General features: G+C 44.5%; 1 protein-coding gene across 1 annotated transcript in view; it reads left to right on the plus strand.

Moving 5' to 3' along the window:
- Positions 1-22458, plus strand: part of LOC144099222 (hepatocyte growth factor receptor-like) — a 78978-nt gene that overhangs the window by 42991 nt on the left and 13529 nt on the right. Inside the window, exons 9-15 of the mRNA XM_077632368.1 lie at positions 3549-3740; positions 3889-4000; positions 6559-6798; positions 7954-8090; positions 10266-10457; positions 14997-15108; positions 21176-21400. Of these exons, the coding sequence (XP_077488494.1) occupies positions 3549-3740; positions 3889-4000; positions 6559-6798; positions 7954-8090; positions 10266-10457; positions 14997-15108; positions 21176-21400 (1210 nt within the window). The remainder of the gene's footprint in view (positions 1-3548; positions 3741-3888; positions 4001-6558; positions 6799-7953; positions 8091-10265; positions 10458-14996; positions 15109-21175; positions 21401-22458) is intronic.

A 22458-nucleotide genomic window follows, 5' to 3' on the forward strand; every position in this document is an offset into this window, starting at 1 on the left:
CAAACTCGCGTACATGGCGAAGACGCTGCGGAGAGGAGTAGTAAAACTTTTCGGCTCTTAAAATTTGCATCGCAGATGGTACACACTGTGCGGCTGGTCGATAAGCGTATGAGAGCGTTCGCAAAGTAATCTTCCAACAGTTCAATAGGGTCTGAATAGGCGTGGTTCTAGCTTTTTTTTTTTGCTCGCGTACTTTTCAGCTGAAGTGACTTACTGCAAAAAGCGCGAAAAAGTACTAGTGGTCTGCGTAAGCAACTGAAACAAAGAAAGAAGGTCCCCCTTCAAACGAGAGTACCTTTCTTGAAGCTATCTTGTAAAAGCTTTAGAGGCTTCAGGAACTGTTCGCTCATTACCGCTCTTATTAAACGCGCATACCTAAACCCTATCCTGGTGCACCCTTTCGCAGAGAGTAGGGATCTACATGGTAGACTGAAACAAAAATCTCAAGTAATACGAGTACCGCATAACATTATACCCTTTATAATTAGGACTCCCTGTTGGATGAGATCCCCAGTTATTTTCAATGCAATGTAGAAACTACAATTATCTTCATTTAAGGGGCACGATTAAGCAGTACCGATGCAAGTGGAACTAAGGGCATTGAAAAGATTCCAAGTGCAATGGAATGTTTCGAGTTAGCGTAGTTACTTAAAGGAGAATGCAGTAAGGTAAATTACAGTATTGCAAACTTCTCTGGTCAAAATGCAGGAAGCTGATACTGCTTTTCTCGATTGGTTGTCACCAGATAGGCTCTTTTAATCTCTGAGACTCCCCTCGCTGCATCCCTGGCTATCACCATGCTACCACTAGATCACATCGCTGTTGAGGGATGCATTCTCTTCTCGACTAGATTAGGAACGCCATCGTGGCGGCCAGAAAGCGATAGCCCAACTCCGAACTGCCCATTGCCTCGGCCACGACCAACGCAAGTCAAGGGATAATCATGCTCAGTACACGCAGTGCTGTAAGCTGACACTATACAGAAACAATGGCGGGCTGCTCACGCCTTTGCTTCCATTCACTCTCTCTCACCCTCCAGCATCCAGGCTTTCCTTTCCACAAAAGAGCATGCATCAAGTGGCATCCATGTTTGAAACAGATACAGCGAATTTTCCCAGAGCTACAATAACGCTCGGACTACTGCTTCCTGTTGTACTGGAAAGCATAATGCTTCCTTGTAGAGCAATTGAACCGCTTGTTCCTGAAATACTTTGCTCGACCATCGATTAGGCATGTCACAGGCAGCATACTCTTTAGTTGTCCAGAGGTTAAGTGTGCTTTTACGCAAGCGAATGGGAGGATTGCCGAGGACAAACGATAAAACAACAAAGCTCTTACAATAAAAACTTGAAAATATAATTTTTGTTGAGCTACCACACAGAACTTCTTGCTTTGGTTGCGTCGTTAAAGCAGTAACACGCTGGGTGGCACAAGTGAGCGCGCAAATCAAGTAGTCATAACCGTGAGAGATGTTCCCGTGTCATGCTTGGCGTCTTTTGTGAGACAAAGACAAGACAGAAGGCGAAGTCGAAAACGCCATCGGCATTTTTTGTCTATTCGGTATTACTTTTCACGAGCGCTGTAACGCAGAATTCAGCATTTGCCAAAACCACTGCGATTGGTTCAATGTAACAAAATGTTTTGAAGTGAGACTATTTTTAGTGCTCGGCGTAGCGATGGATGAGGAGTAGTCTGGTTGGTCATTATTACAATTATAGTGGCGCTGCGGCTGTAGTGGTGACGGCTGTATGAGGCTAAGGTTTGGTAAAAGTACATTTTAGTAAAATATTGCTCCTCCGCTCTAAGTCTCTAAAGTTAAATGCGACGATCTAATGTGGAACCCCCAGTGAACCAGAGATTCTTACAGGGTGTACACAAATGGCGCCAGTCAAACATTATTTTGAGACATCCGTGACTCACCTGCCAGTAGACATCCTCCGACCGTATTTTTTAAAACAGTCAGATTTCCCCTTTATGGACAGCGCAATGACTAGCTAAGATCTGGCAGTCCGTGAACGTTCATAATCCGATACACATTGGGTATTAGACATGAAAAAATAGCACAGATTAGACCACTACAAAATAAATATACTGTTTGTAACTCGATATAGGTATATGTACACTATGTGTTCTGCAGTAAATGTACAAAAGAAGCCCCATGGATACGCATCAGAGACGCAAATTCTCGAGCACGATCGTTATTCCCTCAATCATTTGCATATTGTTGAGAAAAATACTACAAATTGGATCAACAAATTTTCTAATCAAATATAATGCCACCTTACGCCCTTGCATCTTCTGTTGCTGATATCACAAGTAATAAAATTGAAAGAACAAATTCACATGTGATCATTGTAATTGTTGCGGAGGGATATGAGCAAGCACTGCGCTTTCGATTGTGTGACTGATTTGCGTTTCTGAATTCATTTTACATACACCGACGGAAAAGAAAGTTTTCATTTGATTAATCATTTGTTTGCGTGTTGTTCAAAAGAACATAACACAGGTCCGTATGGTTCAAAGACATGATAAAAACTGATTAGTGCATGCGGCGCCGTTCTCATGATGTATATATAGCCTTTGGTCGAGTGATGTGGTCCAATCGAAGAATCACACTATGCAACTTCATAATGTTCATTTTCTCTTTCCGTCTTCCATTCTCTCTTTCATTCTTTCCCCACACCACGGTTAAGATGTCCAAAGAGATGTGAGAGATTCACTGCGTCTTTCTTTTTTTCGTTTTTCACTCTAATACCCAAGGCTTCAAACATCCATCGGCAAACATCCCTCGGATTTTGCCCATAACTAGACTGGTAATGTTAGCGCATTAATAACTTCTCTTGACCCGCAATCTTGTCACAATGCCTTCGGGCTCAGCATGTACATTTTGCAATAAGGTTCACTAGAGCGCCCTGGCTCCCCTTCATTTCATTTTGCACGAGTTTGGAAAAGTGAAGTCAAGATCATGCGGCTATTATCGTAGTGTGTGTTTTGCCCTATTTTCAACCCTATTCCTATGTGCAAAGCTCAGAAACGCTCAAAATTTCATGTGGTGATATTCTAAACATTCTTTCTTATACATAAGTGACACCTCCAGACATCGAAAAGACAACGCGGACGCGCACATACATACTCATTGCAATCAAAGTGTAGGGAGCTACATTGCATAAATGTCCCCCAGGTGTAACAACGCCATTTGGAATCATGGGGGCGTAATAGAAAAGGAATATTTTATGTGCACTACTTCGCTCAAAAATAGCCTTGTAGGAACTGCAAGCAAATAAGGAAACTGGTGCTCTACCAACTACCAGGTTGTTACTACCAAATAGCAAGAAAACGTCCTCTGGTGCTCCTTCTTATAACATTTATCGCACGCAAGCCTGCTAACCACGATTCCTGAAACATAAATTGTTCTTTCAGTTTAACAGCCTACCCATTTAATGATGATTATTCGACTCTCTGGTCAACTGCCCGATGTAGTGAGCAAAAGAGCTGATTATGACCAGCGTGAAGCTGCAGCCATCGCCTCAATGTGTTTTTCATTATAGGTTCAACCAAACGACTGTGCAGTGCTCAACAAGCGCGGCGCCTGCAGATCAAGAGGACAGCGAGCTGCGAGTCGCCCTGGCCATTGATGGTGTCACCATTCCCTTCATTTCTGCGAGTGGCCTCGGCTTCACGTTTAGATTCATGCCCAACCCTTTCATCGGCAGCATCGCTCCAATGACGGCCTTCTACAGGTTAGGATGAAAGGTTATGCGCAGTGCCTGCGCAAAATTAAAAAGTGCTAATGATGGTCTATTAGTTCCTCACATTTTAAACATGGCAACGTTACCAGGCCTGTAAAACCGGTTATTGTATTGAGATGAATTTTCTTGCTTTCTACAGCGAGCAGCCCGCCATTGCTGCGGACGGTGTTCACTTGCACAGCGTCTCCAAACCAGCGATGGTCACTCGAGTTGCTTCTCTGGACAACCAGAAACAAGAGTCCATTACGACCGTAAGGGAAAGATTTCGTCTTTTGCTTCTGAAATTCTTTTCTTCCCAAGTAGCATGCGGCTGATATCTAATTCCGAAATTTATTATGCATGCGGCGTATACAAATCAAGAGGCAGCTTTCTGCTCTGAAATAAATCGCAACAATAAGTCCCTGTCCCAGCATGCTTTATCCGCACAACGACATAAATGCGACAAGGAAAATTTGCACTTACGTAAATTCAGCCACGAACGATTGTCTGTTCGCCACTTGCATCGTAAGCCATTTTATTAGCCATCGATTACTATTGTGAGCATGTTAATTTATAATTTTTATATCTTGTCTGCTTCCATAAAAATGGCGAAACGTCTCCATACCGATAAATGTTGTTTATAACCAGAATTTGTTTATAATAGACAACCATTCGTGCTAGTCACAGCAATATAATAAATAATTCGAGCCTTTTCTTCCAAAACTATTAGAACCATTTTCTTCCAAAACCACATTAAACTTTGTATTAGGCAATCTGCTTACACAGCTGCATCTAAGGCCAACCGTATGCCATGAGTACAATAACCATAAGTGGCCATTCATGGCGTCTGTACCCTTTATTCCACAAGAGGGCGTAGTATACTGCACATTTAGCGTGACCGGCAAAATATCACTTTCATATTTGACACAACGGCCCCCACTAATCATGCAAGACCTGTCTCCTCCTTTTCGCCTTTTAGCCACACACTGTCTGCATGATCTTAGTACTGAAATCACTACTACTTTAATACTACTGTAACACTGTAATCAGCGCCACCTCTCAGCTTCAGGTATTAGGAAGATACACGAACGTCATCTCTAGTTTTAAAAATGCAACTTTAAGCCTTCTTGGCACGTGTACCCACATCCAGCTGTACCTATCAGCCGAGGCAGTGGTCGAGTTCCTATGGTGTTCAGCCAATGGGCTCTGTCCAGAGTTTCGATACGGGCATCGCGAGCCACTTTATGAAAAACGTTCACAAGGTAAAAGGCATACACAGATGAATTCCGAATGGCTTTAATTAGTATGAAGTTCTTCCCTACAAGCACCTAAAGGTCCATTGGAACGTTTGCCGAGTCTATCTTCAAGCAGGTAAATAACAAAGCGCGTGCGCACCGCGTTGGAGCAGCCCTAATTAAAATGCTAGATAACCATATTAATGGCTCAGCCTTCGCCGGTGCCCCTGGCTTCTTATTTTAATACCTCTCGGTGTCCTTAAAGCCCGCCCCACTGTGATGAAAAAACAGATATCGACGATCGTTATGTTCACTAATGAGAACCCCTCATCCAAAACGTGCTACCACTACAATGCAGGCCTCTGAGGAGCACCACGCACGCTGGAAGGCACACGTAATGAATAAATCCAGCATTTGTAAAAGCTATATTTTAGTGTGGAAGCCGTGTGAAATCCGCAGTTAGGAGAGCTACATTTATTCCAGTGCATTCCGGTAGGGTTGCATATTTATTCGTGCGTGCGCTTTGCTCCATTTGCAGTTTTAAGTTACTCAGAGCCAAACTCGTTTCCTAATCGCCGAATGAAGCTCAACATTTCATTTGACTCACGTGTAATAATAACTTATGCACAAGCATCATACAAGTGAGCCAGTGAAAGGAATCCCGGCTTGTTTAGACCCTGGAAGGCGGATGTAGCAATAAGTACGGCCTTTCACCAGTGCCCCGTTACGCCTCACCGAGGTTCTTCGTGTATAGAGCCCAAATGAATGTTGCGTCAGCCTCTGATTACCAAACAAGAACCTAATGTTAGCACTGTGTAGGCATGCTCGTTTTCCAGCCTCGCCTCAACCAATGGAAGACCAAGAGCGTTTTCTTGTGGGCACCTTCATTTTGGCATACCGAGGTTTTCAGGCATCGAGTCTATATTCCCATAATCTGCCCTCGAGACTACCACGGCAGCCAATGAAGGCTGCATGAAAGAAAGTGGGTTCGGTCAGCCCTTGAGATATGGATTAATAAGGGACCTAAGCAGGGTAAAAAGGGGCCACCCAGTTCGGAATTCCCCGCATATCCTCCTCTGGGGATCAATGCGGGTATGCGAGAGAGTTGCCCATATGGGGCCCATGGCCGCCCAGCATCGTGGCTTACCTGGGTGCCTGTATCTTCCTCATTCTACCAATTCTCCTAGTGTCAATAAAGCTGTACGTGTGTTGGCGTTGGTAATTTCAGGCCGTTTCACAATTTTTTAGCATTGTGGCGAAATCGGCGGGGCATTCTTATACATATAGTTTTGCGCACAAGGAAACTTGTCGATTAGCAGTTTTCCTGTATTTTATGGTCTTAATCACTCAGCTATTAGTGCAAGCACAGAAGACTATCGGATATTAGCCAAGCTCAAGGGCATCTTACGTCGAATAACCCTGTGCAATGAGTATGCGCCCCGCGTAGGGATAGACCGGCATAGATATGACGATATTCCCGATTGCCTCGTGGCCCCGTAGACGGGTGTCAATGCATGCCTTGCTGAAAATCGGGTTCATTGCAGTTCTCAGAGAGCATTGATTATGTTGTGCACTCTGCTATACTTCTCTTCAAGGCTTGTCGCGCGCTGGAAGACGGTCGGAAGTTGCTGTGTCCTGGGCCGTCGTTGACGCAGTTTTCCGTAATCAGCAGTGCCGAATTGCAGAAGCACCGGCTTCGCATACAGGCGCAAGTCAGCTTTCAAATGGACGGGCTGCACGTGCCGCCGAACAGCACGGGCGGTGAAGGACACTTCACTTTCACCTACCGACCACCGCTGTCATCATACACCCCTGGGAATGCAAGCGGGACCAAGGTCATAGTGCATGTTCTTTATTCTTATTTCGGAGTGCACAGTGGCACACTTGTAACACTTTAAGTGTAGTGCCTATTTGCACTTTTCTAACTATTGCTGAAGAGCCACTGCTACTAATTTATTAGTAAAACTGCATAGCATGGGATGATTCATTTACTCAGTACGGTGACGTCGATAAATCTAAATGTATACTTAATATGGCGCTCAATTAAATTTGCAAGAGAAAAGAAAAATAGCGCTCGTTTCAGAGCACAGCCTTTCTGAAGAGAAAAATGGCCAAGATGATTTATTACAAGCCACGCTGTGCATGTAGCTCATTATGCATCGACACCGTTCCTGTCGCTTCGGTTGATGGCGAGAAAGAATAGAGGGGACATTTAAGCTCCCCCTTAATCGTATGACGCGATAGCGTACTGGGTTAATTGCCATATATGCATGAGGTCATTCCTTACATTCATAGATCCCTGGGAGTTCTCATACCCCTCCTGGCGCAGTGGTGCAGCGGTTAAGCGATGCGCCACTGCCCTGCGATGGCAGGTGCTCCTGTGGCTGGGCCTTGCGCGGCACAGTTTGCTGTTTCCGAGCGACTAATCAATAATTTAACTACCACCTACCACCGTGGGCAGTTTGCTCACTATCCGATGGGTAGGTTATGGCAGGTTACGCCGATGGCCAGGTTACGCCGCAAGGTCACGTGACTCATGTAGCCCACCTGCCTCCTAAGTTGGGACCACCTGCCAGAGCCATGCCCGTCATTTTTCGCTCACAAAGAGGAGGCCCTCTCCACTCCTCTGGATGAGTGGAGGAACAAGGGAAAGGGAAGTGGGAGCGGTGAGACAAAGAGATGGTGGGAGGAGACGGGGCCGGGTGGAGGAGAGCGGAGAGGGGGTACGGCGTGTCAGAGGCAGACTGCTGGATTGAATGGGAACAGTTTAGCGGTGGTACAGCGTGCCGACGGTGATTGACTGGTTTACTAAACCCGCTCCCGCGGTCTGAACCCGTAAGTGGCAGCGGCTGTTCCGTTTGAGGGAACGCTAATTCTAACGAGTACTCTGCCCCGATCAATCGCATTGTTCTTCTGTAATTTTTTAATGTATTAGCTCTGGATAGCCTCATCAAAAGCGACTCGCACGATAAGGAAGGTTTTCTTTCCAGGTTGCTCAACTTACAGAAGTACTACCATGTTATGGGCCAGTAGCCGGTGGAACCAACTTGACTCTGCGCGGGACAAATCTAGACACCGGTTCACAGCGACTTGTGACCATTGGAGAAAGCATTTGCAGCATAAAAAGGTATATGTCGCAACCACAAGTTGCTGCGCATGTATGCCTTATGTGTAATTTCCAATTGCAAAGTAAAAAGCTTTGTTCACAGCTGCCCTGCAACAATAGCGAAAATTTCCCGGTAATCAATGGGTGTTAAAATAACGATGGCAAACAGATTAAAGATGTAATACCGCAGTCATGGGGCCTTTAAGCAAATAAAATGAAAATAAAAAAGAAATTAAGTAAAGGAAAGAAGCACAGAGCAAGAGCTCGTGATTTTCGAGAATATATTCGGGTAACCTACAACTTCTCTAAGCTGTATGTGTGCTTGGAATAGGTTTATGCAGGTTGTCCAAAAAATAAGCTCTTATAATTTTTTAAATACCGAGAGCAGACGCAAAAGTCATTACTGTAAGTGGGTAAGGCGGCCAGGCGGACACAAACAATGAAAAAAAATGTTATCGTAGCCTGAGTAATTACCTAAGATTCTTTAATGAGCATTATATTTACTGCAGTTAGCGTGCATGTTTGCACGGCATGCTCATTAGGCGTTTTTGTTCCGCATAAGAACCGCAGCATAGCTGAGCATCGAAGTGAATTGAGAATGCGTTTGATATGTTTTGTGCGCACAACGCTAGCATGTAATGCGCTTTATAAGCCTAAAAAGGAAATATTTCTCAATACAAATGCAAAGAGGGATATGTAGCAGAATCTAATGACCAATATTAGTGCCAGGTTTAACTAAGCTATATGGTGAGGTCACATGAGATGCTTTCTGCCAAGTTCTCTTCCAAGCGAATAAACTGTTGGCAGATTGCAGCCCACATCGGTACAGGCAGAAGTGGAAATGTGCCATTGAAAAAAGCGTGCTTTTTTTCTGTTTGATTTCCTCAGCAGACACATGTATCTTTAAATTTAAAATTGTTATGAGGGCTTCATATTCACATCGTGAGGATTTCTTAATTATTTCATGTACCGGAGACAGTTAACGTGCACTTAATCTACGAAGCTTTCATCTTTATTTCACATTCGCCGAAGTGTGCGCCTCGCGGCTACGATTTAAGTGTAATACTCAGCTTATAACCGCTACAGCTACTCGGCAACCACTGGTTCGTAGCTGGGGAGGAGTTGCTATAACGTTTTTGCTTCATGCTGGTTTTGTGCTCAACAGCAAACGAGTCGCGTTAATATAAGAATCGTAATTATCTGTTTATGCGTGACAAATTTTGTCGAGGATTTTTATGTGTTCAGCCAACCCATTGCCAGAAGGAAAGGTTTAGGAATAAAAGTTTCGTGCACGCAAGAAAAGGCTAAGGTACTAAAAAAAGACAAAGGAGGAATGTACAAGCTTTGCAGAATTCTGTCATTCTGTGCTTGCTGGAATCTTTGTCTACATTTTAACGCGGCAAAAATGTCAGAGCATGATTTTGCCTAACATCTGTGGAACCAAAACGCCAGAATTGTGACACCAAATATTCATTTGATTGGAGAGGCGACACAAAGGAGTAGGGTAAAAAACAAAAAAAATACCTTCTAATAAAAATCATGAAAAAATTTATATTAAATTTCTATGAAGCGCATTGCTTTACGAACTTATCAAAGCCACCTTCGATGGGTATGTTACCGCCACAAAATATTTTCTGCGTTGACTTGTTGCTGAAAAACTTCCTCCCGCTGTTTATGTACTGTATCGAACGTTCTAGGTGCAACGAGATAGAGAATCTGGAAGCGTCTAATTGTCATGACGCAGCCTTGGGAGCTGGGTATGTGGTAATATTATTGTGCACAGTTGCACTAAACAATATGTTCCCGCAAAATATAAACTGTTATGGACTGCGCCAGCACCAACACAATATTCGTTTCCGTCATCGTTAAGACGTGGTCTCTATGAAATTTGCAAACGCAAAGGCAAATCATAGTCATAAAAATAGTTTCTGTGACATAAATAATGGTTCGCCCTTCGTTTACAAAAACAGCAAAGCGTGCAGTAAAGTTTTCAGCAATGTTTGTTGCCCCAATCTTTTGTACAACTCACGGATTCAGCGGGGCAGTCCTCAAATCTTCCTCATTTCTGGAATGCTTGCACATGAAGTTAAGCACACGTGTATTGCCCTGTTTGAATTGCGGGAACATCACAACAGCGCGAATCACTTTGCAGTGCATTATTTAGATGCTCTGCTCTTAACACTCTTCTCATTACAGGGTTGACAGCGTCTTCCTGCACTGCACAACGAGCGCCGTTTCTATGGACCAGGCACACATGAAGATGCCTATTTCCTTGAACATAAGCGGTGTAGAGGTCCCTTTCGTCTCAAAGGGAAACTTCTGCTCTCATTTCACCTACAAACCGAACCCTGAGGTATATGATATCGCACCAAAAGCAGCCACTCCTAGGTAAGTCTCTGGCGTGAAAAAAGTGTTTGCAGTGCCATGAACAATCGGCTGCGTTTGCTTGCTACTGAGGTTCTCTGTCGGTCAGAATAAGAAGAGAATGTTATGGAGGCAGGTTTATTACGGAACAGCTCAGCCGGACAAAATCTTACGCTAGTCGGAATCAGGAACGGCCTGTTGTTATACTGTTATTACTCGACCTCCATGTCTTTCTATTATTCGTCCCTGTAAATGCGGTGGCACGAAAATTAAAGCTGTTCGCTCTGTCGAAAACGGCAATACATGCCGCAAGTTTATCTTCGACAAATGAGAGAAAAAACTGTTAATGTAAGAAAAAGCTTGTAAACTGAAAGATAAAAAGGAAATCCTGAGACTTTTTTCAACCTGGAATAATCCTCTTCTTTCTTTTACAAATCTAGAACGTCGCCACAGCCTGTCTGTGGTAATTTCACTTCATAAAGCATACAGAATGTAACAACGGAAATACTAGATTCAAGGGGTCATGACATCATTTTTCAGCCTCAAGCTGTTTATTGCATGTTGTTCACTACCCATCTCGGAACAAATGGGCAAAATGTGAGCTCATGTAGTGCAGCGAATAATATGTAATTGAATTTTTAAATGTTCTCCTCAACAGTGTGGAAGTCACGCAACTGTGGGACGCTCGCGGTTCGTGACGACATAAACTGACAGTCACGTGCTGGCTCGCGACTCAACGACTCAACCGACTCATCTGTGGGTAGTGAGCGTAGGGGAGTGAGTTGTTCGTTGTTCAGGTTCGCGGTGCGACGGGGAAAAGGGGGGAAGTTGAGGGGGACAAAATCAACAAAGGCCTCTTTCCTTTCCTGTGTAGCTTCTGCCTGGTATCGGCGACGTCGCCAGAATGTGCAGCGGCCGGACTCGAGTAGGCACGCGCTGCCCTGTAACGGCTGCCCCCTAGGGGTTGCCTCGTTCCATGTTAGGAGGTTTGCCCCCCTATGTTTTGCTTGACATTAGATGTTTTCCACCACCGCGCCGGCTGTGCGCGCTCACTCACTTTTGCAGCAGACGACGCTGCCAGCATATGACGCCACTCAGGCTGCTTTAAAATGGCCGTCGCTGCCAGGGGGAGGGGATTAGAGCCGATAACTTCAAATTACAAATGCTAGCCGAAATGAGCTCGTAGAGCTCTACTTGTTAACGTCGTGGCTAATAGCTCCAGCGTAAAAGCGCAATTTTGGTGGTAGACCATGTCAGGACCTCTTAAGGACACGGCGAAAAGTTCTCATGACGCAAACCTTTTGGAATAACACCATATTTGTACGAAAGCTGCAATAACAAGGCACCGACAACAGTTTTGTAAAAGACAATTCAGGTAGCCATATATTAATGCACAGTTCTAAAGGCATTGCTTGTCATTGCTTTACCTAGCTGCAAACAAATAAAACTGTCCCTTGTAAAAAACGTAATATTAATACTAATAAATTTACTTACGCCCAATGCGGATGTGCGGGGCAGGGAGTAAATAGGATGGCGGAGCATAGCAGACAAAGCTGTCGTAATTAAAACTTGACAAGGGTGCATATCGACCTCCAGTACTGCCCAGGCTTGTCGGTGTTTTGTAGTTATTTGCACTGAAGCGCTTTAAAGTGTCAGCTTCGCTAGCTGAGATTTCAGTGTTCAGCCAGCTTTGTTAACTGACAGTGTCTTGTTTGCTGTTTTGTACGCATTTGTTTGTGTACCATTTTTGTGATTATAAATAAAGTCCGGTTCCTCTGTTTTTTTTGTGCATTGTCCGTCCATCGTCTGCAACTGCGTCTGCTACGTGTCCTACGCCAAATCAACGCGTCCCTCAAAGTAGGTAGTGGAGAAAAATGAGCCCCACTTTACTGGCACTGCCACGACAGGATTTGGCAACCACAAGGACACTGTAAGACCCAGCCCATTACGCAAGCCGGCGGATGAAAAAATGCATCAATAGACGAAACGAACCCATGCTCCAATATGTATAATGATGGGTTAAGTGGCCCATGAGCATCTAAGGCTATCACGTAATATATACCTACGTAGCGAAGGGTTAAATATTCGGCTTTTGTGCGGAATTTGTATATATCTTGTTGTCTCATAAATTTGTCTCTACTTTCAACCATTTAGAGTCTAAGTGTACGTTTTAGATAGAAGAAAAGACAAAAATTTGGAGGACACTTAAGCTCCGTCTTTGAAAGTATAACGCGGTATAGTTAATGGGCCCCAATAGTGACTCCAGTTGATTTCATTATCATATGACCCGTTCACCTGCTCTACTAATGTGACCAGATAACATGACATGCCAGCGTGATGTGACGCAAACATACAGTCGTTCGCTACACTCACCCCTCGCCGACGTGCACTTTGCTGCTAGCTTAATCACTACTCCCTTAATTAGTGCCCCTCTAATCGCACACGTACTCATTAGCATACAATCGTAAGCTACCAGTTTAGGTGAAAGATCACAGCCCAATATACGTATAAAACACCGCTCTGACAAAGCCTAGGAACGTGCTTTCTTGAACTATGGATACCGTCTCTGACTCTCACTCCAAGGGTTCCCAATGGAGTTTCCACTAATGATCCCAATTTTCTTTTCAACACAATTCATTTACTTTATATACAGGCGAGCCCACTTATAACAAACCGGACAGCCACGCATATTGTGTACGTCGTATTCGTGGTACGTAGTAATTGCACTTCCTATATTACAGTCAAAAATACATATTAAGACCCAAAAGGCGTTTATTTCTGTCTATGCATATTTATTGTAGACGCTATCACGGCGCTTTCCAAGAGTCGCCAGTGCAGTCATGGGCTCCTTGTCGAGACACTTTGCTATTAACAAGCTGCTTTGATAATGCGATATAACAAATCGAGGTTGAAGCGGTAACTGCATCTAGGAGTAGTTCGGTGTCCTCGTCATGATCTTCATGGTACTCTCGGCAGTCGAGGAGTTCGTATATTGCCTAGGGGCGCACCTGCTGAATTCACAAACGACGCTTGTCAGACCTCTGTCTGCAACTAGGCTTGCAACTAGGCTTGCAACTAGGCTTGGGAGAATTGCAGACAACAAATGGCAACCGCCTATCGCTGCCGTCCGTGCTCGTGTTTCCAAATAAGGTGGTTGCGGTTGCGTCACGGGTACTGGGAGACGCTATTGGGTCACTGCCGCCGCAGGAAGCGCGAGGTTTCAACCGCGGGGCAGAGTTTGTGGTGCCTCCTCATTCGCTATAACAGAGTTGTGCCGCCATGCTTGTTTCGTTTTATCTGACACGCAGTGTCATTGCCCTAATACAAATTTTGACGGTATAACGCTGTCCGTGTTCGTAACAAGCCAGCGTTCGTTATAACTGTAGCCGTTATAAGTGGGCTGGATTTTAAGTACATGTCATAACGACGTTTGAGTCATGTTCCGACCTTGTTATCACAATTTATGCAACGTTTCAACCACTTCTCAATTCCACAACTCCACGCGCGACGTAAAACCTTTTCGACGGCGCATTTTCCGCTAAGCGTGAGCCTTAAAGCTCTCTCTTTACAACATGATATGCCAGCTTGCCTTCTGTTTCGGCATATTAATTCTTGCCGTACCAGTGCGCCTCCTGAAATGGCAACAACCTACCTCAAAAATGACCTACTGCAGTTCATCCCAGCATTTCTTGAGGGTTCCGGAGCAGAAGCGCACTTTCAGTTAAACTTTCACTTCACACAGAGCCTTACACAGAGGCTCTGATAAAACTGCAGAGGCTCTTTCGTGACCGCCAAATAAACCGCTGACATGTAAATACTCCTCGCGTGCTTCTCGAAGGCTCAAAATCAATAACTAAAAATATGAACTACCATCAAAAAAACGCCGAAACCGGCCCTCCACACTATGCTGTGCGATGAAGCAGTGTGCAAAGTATGGCAAAGTACCGAAGCTTTCGATGGCAAAGTACCGAAGCTAAACGCGCTCAGGCGGCTCCGGGTGCACGGAGCAGCCTTTGTTTTTTTAAGCGTATTGGACCATCATGACCTGAAATACAAGCTCCTAGTTAGGTCCCGAGCTATAATTATCGTTCGCGATTTCCAACATCAAGCGCTCAAATGAGCATATCTATATTTCCTCCGTACGCCAACAGAGGACGCGAGTTCCAAACACCGCATGTTTAGCTTGATGCTTTCTTTCTCACTTCCCTCCGCGGTTCACAGAGCGTTCAATATATATGCCTTGATTGCGACTTTCAGCGGAAACCTGATTCTCAACATGCGGTGAAGAGAGAAACAGTGCAAGTTTGTGGAAAGGCGCCAAGCAGATAGGAGATGCGTGTAGAAAAGCAGGGTATAGAACTCTCGGCCCGCTGATGCAGCGAAACTTAAGAAACGTGGTGTTTTATCTATCTTCCTCCGAGTTGAAGGCGTGAAGCATTGAAGTTGCGTGCTCAAATTTGCCAAGGCTTAATTGTCGATTATTGTCATGCGTGAATGTTTAGCTTCGCAATACGCGACTGACATCATATTCGTCTGCAAGTACTTCTTTACGAATTTTTGCAGTGGCCCTTCCGTCATTGAAGCCCAAGGCAAGTACCTGGACAGCGTCGCCACACCTGTGATGGTGACTCTAACGACCTCGCTTAACAACGAACACCAGGGTTACACTACAGGGGTGATGTATAGATTTTTCTATTTCATACAATGTGTGCCAGTTGTGGATATTGATTAGACTCGCCAAAAAACTTGCTTGTTGCTCTTTTCGTATTAGGAGGACGGAGCTGCAGCATGACTTTATGACCTACGATGGCCTTCATCGTGGTACACTAAATTTCCCGCGCAATTAAGTATAATAATGTTCAGACATTTGCCTAGCGAGCGCCTTCCTTTTCTGTAGCCAGTGCGTCTGTCGTCTAGTGGTCGTCTGTCGTCTAGTGGTCGTCTGTCGTCTGTCGTCTTGTGTTCAGCTAAAATGTGGTCTTCTTGACCGCAGCTTGTGCGGGCCCAAAACCTTTGTCATGGCGCTCCTTGGCCCAGCTTTCTTTGCGCTATTAGAGTCCATAATCATCATAATCATTATTTTTTCCTCTTTTTAACTGTTTTCTAGTCGGTACCAGAGCACCTGTAAGTGAAGGTTTAGATTCCTGTACTGCCGTATTTTTTAAATATGTGTTCTTTAACCCAGCTTGTGTCAACGATTATTACCGTGAGACGACCGAAATGCATGCTCAAGCCTGAAATATTATGCTCCCAAATTATTCCAACATTACTGTTAGTTTTGTTTAGTGGCTCCTAGAGCCCCAGTCAGTAGGCAAGGTGCGTGCTATGAAGGCATATGGGGTCAATTTTGTTATCCTTTTTATTAATATTATAGTTCATCTAAAAGAACATAAAAGATATGCAGAAAAAATATCATGGCTTTCCTGCTCAAAACAGTCTAAAGCTGTACCGAGAATGATGCTAAACTGGCTGCAAGACGAAAGACGAAAAACACGAAGGAACGACTATAAATATGAAGTGCGCTTCGTCTCTACAAGCTTTACAGCGAGAGATGTAGCATAGTTGCAATTGTTTTAGCCGCATACTCCTGAATTTTACCGTTAAATCTACAGTGCCAGCCATGGGACCTTAATTATACTCAGGAACTTGTTTAACGTGATAGCGTTAAAGAGCTTGTGTCGCAGAAAATCCGCCTTCGTCGTCAGCGTCGCTGACAACGAGCGAAAAATCGCCGCAAAATCCCCAGAGAAGTAACCTGAGAGATAGATGGGCAGCTAGGTCACATGACCTTCCGGCGACATCACAACCTGCTCTCTGGATTGTAAGCAATCTGCCCACCATGGCGGGTTGCAGTTAAATTAATGATTGGTCCCGAGAGGTTGCTGGAAAGAACAGCCTGGATCGCACAAGTCCCATCGCTGGGAGCACCTGCCATCGCATGGCAGTGGTAAATCGCTTACCCGCGCTGCACCATTCCGCCAGGAGTGATATGACGACACCCAGGGATCTATGGATGTTGACAGTGTCCAACTCTGCATATATGGGCATTAACTCATTAGCTATCACATCATACCCTTAAGGCGGAACTTAAGTGTCCCCTCTAAAATTTAAATAAAAAGGCCTTTCAATTCAATTAAGTGGCTGCCACGTGCAAACCGGGGCAAGTGCGTAAATAAATCATTAGAGCTAAACTTGAGTTACTGAGTAACGGTTGGCAGGTAGCGACAAGTGAAGTGACTTCTGATATCTAAATTAAATACATAAATTATTTGCCACCGACCACGGTTGGCAGAAGGCAAAAGAAAATCTCCCTGTCTACTATTAGGGGAGAGGAGGGAGTGGAAAAGTGCGAGATGGAGAAGAAAGCGAGTGTGACAGGCGACGGTGGACCAGTGGTCTAGTCGGGTGGTCCCGACAGGACCCTACCAACCGATATAGCAATAGCCACTGATGCATCGCAATGCAATGAAAAAGCAGGTGTGGGAATATTTTGCTCCCATTTAGACTGGTCCTTTTCTCTGCGCCTTCCAGATTTCACCCCTATTTTTCAAGCAGAGTTTCTAGCAGTTGTACTTGCTCTACGCAAGCTAGGCCCCTCTATTACAGCAGTTGCAGTAATTACTGATTCTTTATCTTTGTGTTCGTCCCTCGCTGCACAGGTTAACGGTCCCATTTTATCAACTTTCTTATCCCTACTTCCTCCGCATTTGAGCCTTGTTCATTTAGTATGGGTTCCCGGCCACAGCAGTGTGACAGTAAGTGAGATTGCTGATAATCTCGCAAAGGTTTCCCTCAGCGGCCCCGTGTTGCCAATCATCCCGGCTACAGCCTACATTACAGCATCTAGATTTCGGCGATGTGCGTTTTTAAGCACGCAAGACACATCACTTTTAACATCGGTGGATTATGAACACCTTAAATATCATTGGAACAGGAAAATTTGTTCCTCTCGGCAGCTTGAAGTATCACTGACGAGGCTACGCTGCCGCATCCCCCCTCGGGTTTGGCGCTCTCTCCCCTTTGTGCATTTTGCCGTGAGCCAGAATCTATTGAACATTTTTGGCTGTATTGTCGCCGATTCAACTCACTGAGAAAAAGGTTGCTGGAGGAGCCCTTGCAGCATCTTGGCCTTAGTTTGAGCAGCCCGCTCTTGCTATCATTTGGCGCCACCACATTTGGGTTCAGCCACAGATCTGTTTGCACCGCTGTTCAAAATTTCTTGATAGAATCTCACCGACTGCCTTGCTAAGTGTTTCAACCTTTTCTTTTCTATCAATTATTACATTTTGACTAAATCATTATTATTTAATCACTCTCTTTATTATTATTCTTAAAATTTTAAAATCAAAACACTCATCCCTTTCCTGTTCATGACGAAAAATTCACCGGTGTTATGCTCCCACGTGCTTTTCCTTTTTGTTAACTGAGTTCAGTTGAATAGCCACCCGATTCTTGGCCGATCCCCCAGTGTGGGTATGTGCCATCTTTTGATAGGCTAACAACAACAACAACAATACGCAAGTGGCGGCAATGCAATACGCTACAGGCATCGGAGAAATATCTGGCCGTTGCAAACAAACGGTAAGAGACAATCAATGTCAAGGAACAGTTTTCAAACTGGGACATGGCTGCACAGGAGTTTCAGCGGAACAGCGTGGCCGTTGATTCTAGGCGAGTTGCCAGTCGTTGATTTCTTCAAAATTAACTTGTATTTATTCTGTTGGGATACTGTTTGTTTAGTAGGATTCTACACTTGTCTACAAGAAGCGGTTATGTCTTCCTGCCCATCCAACCTAGTTTGTTTCCGTTTAATTCGGTCGCAGGACGTCTCACTTCGCCGCCCATGCCCTTCATGCAAATCCAGCGCTTAATTTATCTCAGTGGTTTATGTGGTGCCTGCGGACCGGTGAAAAAGTTGAGGTCGACGATGGACAATACGGTTACGTTCCTGCCAACAAGTATTAGGTCAGACGTGCGTAGAAGGTTGACATCAAACGCCGTAAAATAGCCAAGACGTCTTGTATTTACGGATGATGTGCGTAAATACGATTTGAAGCTTTAGCTTGATGTTTTGTGGCTATATAAGTACTACAATATGAAGGTCGATACAGCTTCACTCGACCGAAACACCGGCGTCAACATCACTGACGACAGACCAAAATTGAGTTCGTACTGGATTGTGAACGTATGAGTGGTCCAGTACCCTGGACTAGGGGCTACAACCCGGCCTCAAGAGCCACAGACCACATCAAAAGATGTGAAGAGTGCCTCTACACCGAGACCCACCCATATATTTCTATGATTAAAGTTATTACTACTACTACTGCTACACGCAATGAATGCAATGTCTGTGTTTCAGCATACAGCAATCTTGGACGGCTACATGATTTTAGTAATGTCTCACGGGGAAGGGTGTAAACCTCCAATCGTTTTGTTTAACGAGCATGCTGAAGAGTTGTCATTTCCGCATGTTTACTTGGCTAAACCTAGCAATAATCCACTAGCCATGCAAAGCGCCTACACAATGGCTTTCAGCGAAATCAGGAGAATGGCTCGTCGACCTGCTACTGTTCAACATTTTTTGTATGCCGTTGCAAAGTATTAGGTCCCGTGTTGTGCATTGCCTAGAGATAGCTTTCCGTGCTAGGAAAAGAGATGGGATGCGACTAAAGGCCGTCATGCGGGAAGAAACTTCACGCTAAGAAGTTTCTGGAACACGCGGTTGACAAATATATAGCTTTCCTGCAAGGAATACACAAAACGGCTCAATATTGGATGCAGCGAAAGAAAGATATGTTTGCTCTCATTCGACAACGGGGCAACCCCACAGTGTATTGAAGTGTTCTGCTGTGAGAGATGCCTTGTCAAAACCTTCTACTTTTGCTTCAAATGTTGCGTGTGTGACCCAAGGACGTCTGTATTTCATTCTAAGTCGCTACAGTACTCTGCAGTGTAATTTCTACAAACCATAGCTAGTGAAGGACGACCAGGTGGTTTGTGTCATTCACTTTGACCGCCTCGTCAGTCTTTATGAACATTCTCAGATACAAGTGACTCTTCTCGCTTAGGTCACATCACGTGATCGATTCTTTTAAATGGATTGCATTTGAGCACCGTGGAAGCGCTCATGCACACATTTTGTTGCAGCTGGACGACGCACCCCATGAGGTATTGGCGATGAATATGCCCAAGACGATAACGTTGAGCGAGCACTTACTGTCGCCAGACAATTCTATTCTCAAACGCTAACGTGTCCAGAGTCACGAGCATACGCATAAATGTTATCCCAGCAAAAGTTCACATTTACCACGCCGTTTCTGCCAATCGGCGACCGACGATTATTGACGCCTTTTTCTGCCACCGGCGAATGAAGCCCAAAATTCTGAGATTCTGAAGCTGCAAAAGAAGCAGTAAGAGGAGATGCAGGGAGCATTGGCGATGACTGAGCACGATTCCTCTGCAGAGTGTCTGTCACGTCATAGCATCGAGCTAAGACAAGGGTATATTGACATTTTGAAAGAAACTGGTGTACGCTCCCCTTACTCATTGCATGCACCTGAATGGCTTGTTGCTGACCAAACAGAACGACATAAACTTTGTTTCACCATAAAACGCGGGGCAACGTTGCCATCCTGCTAGCCAAAGAGTTTTACTGGTTAGAGAAGCACCCTTTGCTAAAGGCCATGGCTGGGTGCGAAGCCATTACACGAGGAAAGACCCAATTAGCTGACCGTGTAAAGCCGGCTACCACAACCGTAGTCGATATGAACATGTGTACTCCTCGAATACACGCCTCGGTTATTGTGCATGATGACATCTTGAACCAAGCTGATGTGTTATGCTCGCCCGACACATGGATGACCGCAAGTGAACCATTTGAAATCCGTAACTATGAGTTCGTGCGTGGAGGACAGCGAAGCGACCAGTGAGTGGCCGGGGAAGCTATATATGCATACAACGGCAGATTGGACGACATCGTTACATTGGAGCTAGAAGTTGACTTCGACAGCCGCATTGGTGATATATGCGCGCAATGCGTTTTCCTAAGGACTTAGTATTTCCTTGCATCTACTTTACGCCAAATACACAGATGACCAATGTCATTTTGTTTGTTAGCAACTATCTGAAAGTGTACATTAAACATAATGCTGTGCTGGTTGAGATTTCAATATTCCAGTATCATCCACTGCATTCATCGAAGCCATGACAGGCTTTGGGCTCAGTTTGGCGCGCCGTATTCTTCAAAGCCAACGACTAGTCACAACACATGTGTCACTTGTCATCGAAAACAAGTCGTCTTTGGTGACAGCGCGCGATCTTATTCCGACTCACCTTAGCGACCACAAAGCTTTCGTGTACGGTTACGTGAATAAGTTAATGTTTGTAGAAAACGTTTATGGCTAAACTGCGCCACCAAAGCTATAACACCTTTCGCTGATTAATGCCCTAAGCCCTAGCCCTAAAACTTTTTCGACGTTCGTCTCGTAACCAGTTCAGCGCGATTCGCTGTAAACTACGCAAGCAATAAGCCCCCATTCTTGCCTTGCAGTCCTAAGTCTAAAGACACCAGCATCCCACTCTAGCTATGTAAAAGCACGCACGCAAACAGTAAAAGACTACAATGCCGACTGCGATGCCTTTACCGTAGAGAAAGCCGCTCGCACAGCTGTTATTATAAAACTCGAAAGAAATTGGGAGCATCTTTCTTAATAGTAACCAGTACTCGTTCGTCTATTCTGCAGGCCTGTCGCGTTACAGAAGGTGGTCGAAAAATGCACTGCCCTAGAGCATCTCTGATGGAATCATCTTTCATCAGCAGCACTGAAATGGAAGAACAACAGCTTCCTATCGTCGTGCAGATTAGCTTCCGAATGGACGGGCTGCATCTACCCAAAAACGGTGCCGGCGAAAAGACCTACTTCAACTTCACATATCTGCCAGAGCAACGCATCGTAGCATTTTCCGAGGTAATCACCGTTAACTCTCTCCAAAACATTCGCCTAGTGCCTTTGACCCGAGTGCAGATGTGTTTATAAAATACTGAACGTGAATTTTATGACGAATGCAAAGTATTATTTCTTGCAAATAATAATGCGAAAAATATGGCACTTTTTATATTATTTTTCATTTCTTTTGTCGTAGGCATCAAAACTAAGTTAAAGCTTACGTGCAAAGATAGCTGCGAGCAAACATACCCGTTCAAGATTGGTGATATACCACGCTGGTGTTGCAAAGCCCGTTAAAAATACTGTATTTCCATGTCATGTGTGTGTTCTCTTAACGATTTTTGGGCCCATTTGCTTGCCAAATTTCTAAATGATTATGGCATCAACATCCCCGCACTATATTATACATAGATCCCGATGACTGAAAACTTCGCGAAGGTCGACAAGTAGAAAGCGCAGAATAAAGAGTGGAAACTATTGCCTTACCGTTGTAAATAAAAACGCCAAAAAATACCTGCCGCTCACAGTCTGTGGCATGAAATAAGAGAATATGACCAAAAAAACTGGCAGAAATGAGAGCAGGCATTGGTAGAAATTGACCAAACAAGGTGACCCACCTTTGTGAAACCTTTGTGCCACATTATGCTTTCCCTTTCTGTTGGTTGGCATTTTAAACAAACTGAGATATTATCTCCCGGCGTCCATAAAGCGGCAAATATACTATTCATTAATACATTCCCGTTTAAGCTACTGCTCCCTTGTGTGGTTAACGACGACGCAGACAAATCGAGATTCCCTCCTTGCAATTCAAAAGCGGGCATTACGAGCTGTTGGGAAAATACAGTTATTGCGCAGCTACCGGCCTTTGTTTAGGTCTTATGGAATATTAGAAATAAGTAAACTGCACACATACAAACTATGTCTCGAAATATTACGCCAGTACAAACTAGACAAAATAACCTTCGAAACCACCTATCACACTAAACTTAGCACATACGAACTTCGAAAACAATGTATGGAAACACCTCGTGTACGCACAAATTATGGTTTTCAGAGCTTAGGATGGCAAATTCCTGACT

The sequence above is a fragment of the Amblyomma americanum genome, chromosome 7, assembly GCF_052857255.1.
Source record: "Amblyomma americanum isolate KBUSLIRL-KWMA chromosome 7, ASM5285725v1, whole genome shotgun sequence".
Taxonomy (NCBI): Eukaryota; Metazoa; Arthropoda; class Arachnida; order Ixodida; family Ixodidae; genus Amblyomma; species Amblyomma americanum.